The 3,327-nt window shown below is 43.3% G+C and overlaps 1 protein-coding gene across 1 annotated transcript in view; it reads left to right on the top strand.

The window, feature by feature from the left end:
* The window catches only part of LSM12 (LSM12 homolog (S. cerevisiae)), a 55,937-nt gene that overhangs the window by 15,586 nt on the left and 37,024 nt on the right, over positions 1–3,327 (top strand). The window contains exon 3 of the mRNA XM_011985887.1: positions 779–912. Coding sequence (XP_011841277.1) covers positions 779–912 — 134 coding nt within the window. The remainder of the gene's footprint in view (positions 1–778; positions 913–3,327) is intronic.

The raw sequence follows: 3,327 nt of genomic DNA, 5'->3' as shown, positions 1-3,327 counted from the left end.
GTCTCACTCTGTCACCTAGGCTGGAGTGCAGTGGCACGATCTCAGCTCACTGCAACCTCTGGCTCCTGTGTTCAAGTGATTCTCCTGCCTCAGGCTCCAGAGTAGCTGGGATTACAGGCATGTGCCACCACACCCGGCTAACTTTTTTTTAGTAATGACGGGGTTTCGCCATGTTGGCCAGGCTGGTCTCGAACTCCTGACCTCATGTGATTCGCCTGCCTCAGCCTCCCAAAGTGCTGGGATTACAGGCGTGAGCCATTGCGCCTGGCTGAATTACTCAATTTTTAGTTGACATACAGTAGGCTCTTACATGTTTGGAGAATGAATGTGTGAATGAATGAATGGATCAACTGGCTGGGTCACCTTGGGTGAATTTCCTTTCCAGTGTGTAGTTTTCTCCTTTGCAAAATGGGAAAGCTCACATCTGAAAGAGTAAAAAGAACACTGTGCAGATACAGAGTATTATACGAAGAACAGAAAGGTATAGCTCTTTTGTCTGACTCGTAGGTTTAAGACAAACACATTAAATCTGTGTTATGCCTCCCCATAAAGCCAGTAGAGAGAAGGTGACGAACTCCTTTGGAAGCTTCCAAGGATTTGGGCAGGAGGAAGGTGACAGGCAGAGATTTCCTGAGGAGAACTGTGATTCTTATAAGGCCTTCATGCTCCTGGCCTGCCTTTTACAAGCCTTGTGTGAATTGTGTTTTCTATGCCCCTTTTGGGATGTGTCAATGCCTCTGCTTGTCCTATTTTTCCTTAACTTTTTTTTTCTCACCAGAATGTCCCTCTTCCAGTGGAAAGCCCAACCATGCAGACATCTTGCTCATAAACTTACAGTATGTTTCAGAAGTGGAAATAATTAATGACCGAACAGAAACCCCTCCTCCCCTAGCTTCACTCAATGTTAGTAAGGTAAGAATTAAAGGGCAGCTCTAGCTTTCTAAAATGATGGGAAAAATTAGTCTCATTGAGTCTTGGTGATACGTTGTTGTCTATTTTTCATTGTTTTTAAGGGACTTAAAATTGTTGTGGTATCTTTTTAAAAATATATACATTTAGTTTTTCTCTTTATTCCTGGATGTTGTCAGTAAATCTTAAGAAATAGCTTAACTCCCAAATAAGTTAGCTTGCTTCTGCCTTAATGAAAGAGGACTTTTTAAATCTTGTAGTTCATTGTGAACTTCTGGTGGTGCTGGGGTTTGGGTGGTAGCATTGCCTATGAACGTCTTCAAATTGTGTATATGTGGATGTGTGCATATGTGAATATATGCATTTTCTGCGTGAAGATCTGAAGTGTTTTTCAGATTCTTGGAGGGTTTCATGACTTATAAAAGTTTGAAAGCCACTGTCTTAAGGGTTCTTTTTTGTCTTTATGTTTGAATTTTGAGTTCTAACAATTACATGCCTAGCATATTTTAATTTTGCACATACAAGTTGATCTCTGGGAACCCCCAAGTCACTTTTGTGTGTGTATGTATGAGACAGGGTCTTGCTTTGGTTGAACTTGCACACCTAGGCTCAAGTGACTCTCCTGCCTCAGCCTTCTGAGCAGCTGGGATTACATGCATGCGCCACCGCACCTGCCCAAGTCTTTTTTTTTTTTTTTGAGCCATTGCGCCCGGCCTTTTTTTTTGAGACAGAGTCTCTCTCTCTGTCGCCCAGGCTGGAGTGCAGTGACGCGATCTCGGCTCATTGTAATCTCTGCCTCCCGGGTTAAGTGATTCTCATGCCCCAGCCTCTGGAGTAGTTGGGACTACAGGTGTGCTCTACCACGCCTGGCCAAATTTTTTTTTTTTGGAGACAGGCGCACACTGCCACACCTGGCTAATTTTTTGTATTTTAGTAGAGACGGGGTTTCACTGTGTTGCTCAGGCTGGTCTTGAACTCCTAAGCTCAGGCAATCCACTTGCCTCGGCCTCCCAAAGTGGTAAGGTTATAGGTGTGAGCCACCGCTCCTAGCTCAATTTTTGTATTATTAGTAGAGACGGGGTTTCACCATGCTGACCAGGCTGGTCTTGAACTTCTAACCTCAAGTGATCTGCCTGCCTTGGCCTCCCAAAGTGCTAGGTTTACAGGTGTGGGCCACCATGCCTGGCTCTAAGTCACTTTTTTGACAATTCCGTTTATTTAGTCAAAATTGATGTTGATCAATAATAATGACCCAAGCCCTGTCATAACCTGTGCTGTCCCGTGTACTTGGAACATTTTTCCTTCCAGAATGACTGGAGCCTTACCACCCATCAGGACTCAGTTAAATGGCATGTCTTCCAAGAAGTCTTCTCTGATCACCCAGGCTAAAGTAACTTGCCTGCGTTATTCTCTCTCATAGTACCTTGTCCTTCACAGTTAAGGTGACCATATCATTTGTAGTCCAACCTGAGACATTTTTGAGAGTAAAGGGGAATGCTTTTATTTTACACTGGGACAACAGGTATAGATTAGGTTACCCTATTCATAGCTTTTTTTGTAATTACATATTTGTTTGCTTGTCTAGTGTCTGTCTCACTGAACTTTATTCTGCAGAAATGGGAACCATACCTCTTTTATTTACTATTGAATATTCAGAGGCTTGCACAGAGTATTTAGTAAATATTTGTTGAATGAATAAGTTATGCTTCCGATTTTAGTAGCAGATGCCTTTCATTAAGTCTCTCAGATTAGTGTGGTGGAAGTTTTTCCTTCTAGAGGAATCTTGCAATAATGGGTACTGCTTTGCCTTTCTTGGGAATGTAGTGTGTTCTGTACAGTACAGCAAAGCAAGGAAACACTTAGGCAACTAAAATAATAGAGGGTAACTGAGGCTAGTGAATGTCGTTACCTCAGATCTGGAGCTCCTATCTTGTCAGATTCCAGGGAAATGCCACACGTTTTTTCGTGATGGCCAGGGACAGATTTGGAAGGCTGTTGAGTTTCATATGGGTGTTGCCTTATATGGATATCCCATTCTTTGAAGCCTATAGGTTTTTGAAACCTTGGCTTAGTAATATACCTTCTGCCAGAGTATAGGAGCTCTTTGGGTGTCTTCTCTAAGCTCATGAAATTTTAAAAGACTTGAGAAATAATTTATTCCTAGTTTTTTTTTGAGATGGAGTTTTGTTCTTGTTGCCCAGGCTGGAGTGCGATGGCGCAATCTCGGCTCACGGCAACCTCCGCCTCCCGGGTACAAGTGATTCTCCTGCCTCAGCCTCCCCAGTAGCTGAGATTACAGGCATGCACAACCACACCCAGCTAATTTTGTATTTTTAGTAGAGACAGGGTTTCTCCATGTTGGTCAGGCTGGTCTCAAACTCCCGACCTCAGGTGACCTGCCGCCTCAGCCTTCCAAAG

This window comes from Mandrillus leucophaeus, unplaced genomic scaffold (genome assembly GCF_000951045.1).
Source record: "Mandrillus leucophaeus isolate KB7577 unplaced genomic scaffold, Mleu.le_1.0 Scaffold290, whole genome shotgun sequence".
Classification (NCBI taxonomy): domain Eukaryota; kingdom Metazoa; phylum Chordata; class Mammalia; order Primates; family Cercopithecidae; genus Mandrillus; species Mandrillus leucophaeus.
This window is presented reverse-complemented; position numbering and strand designations above follow the sequence as displayed.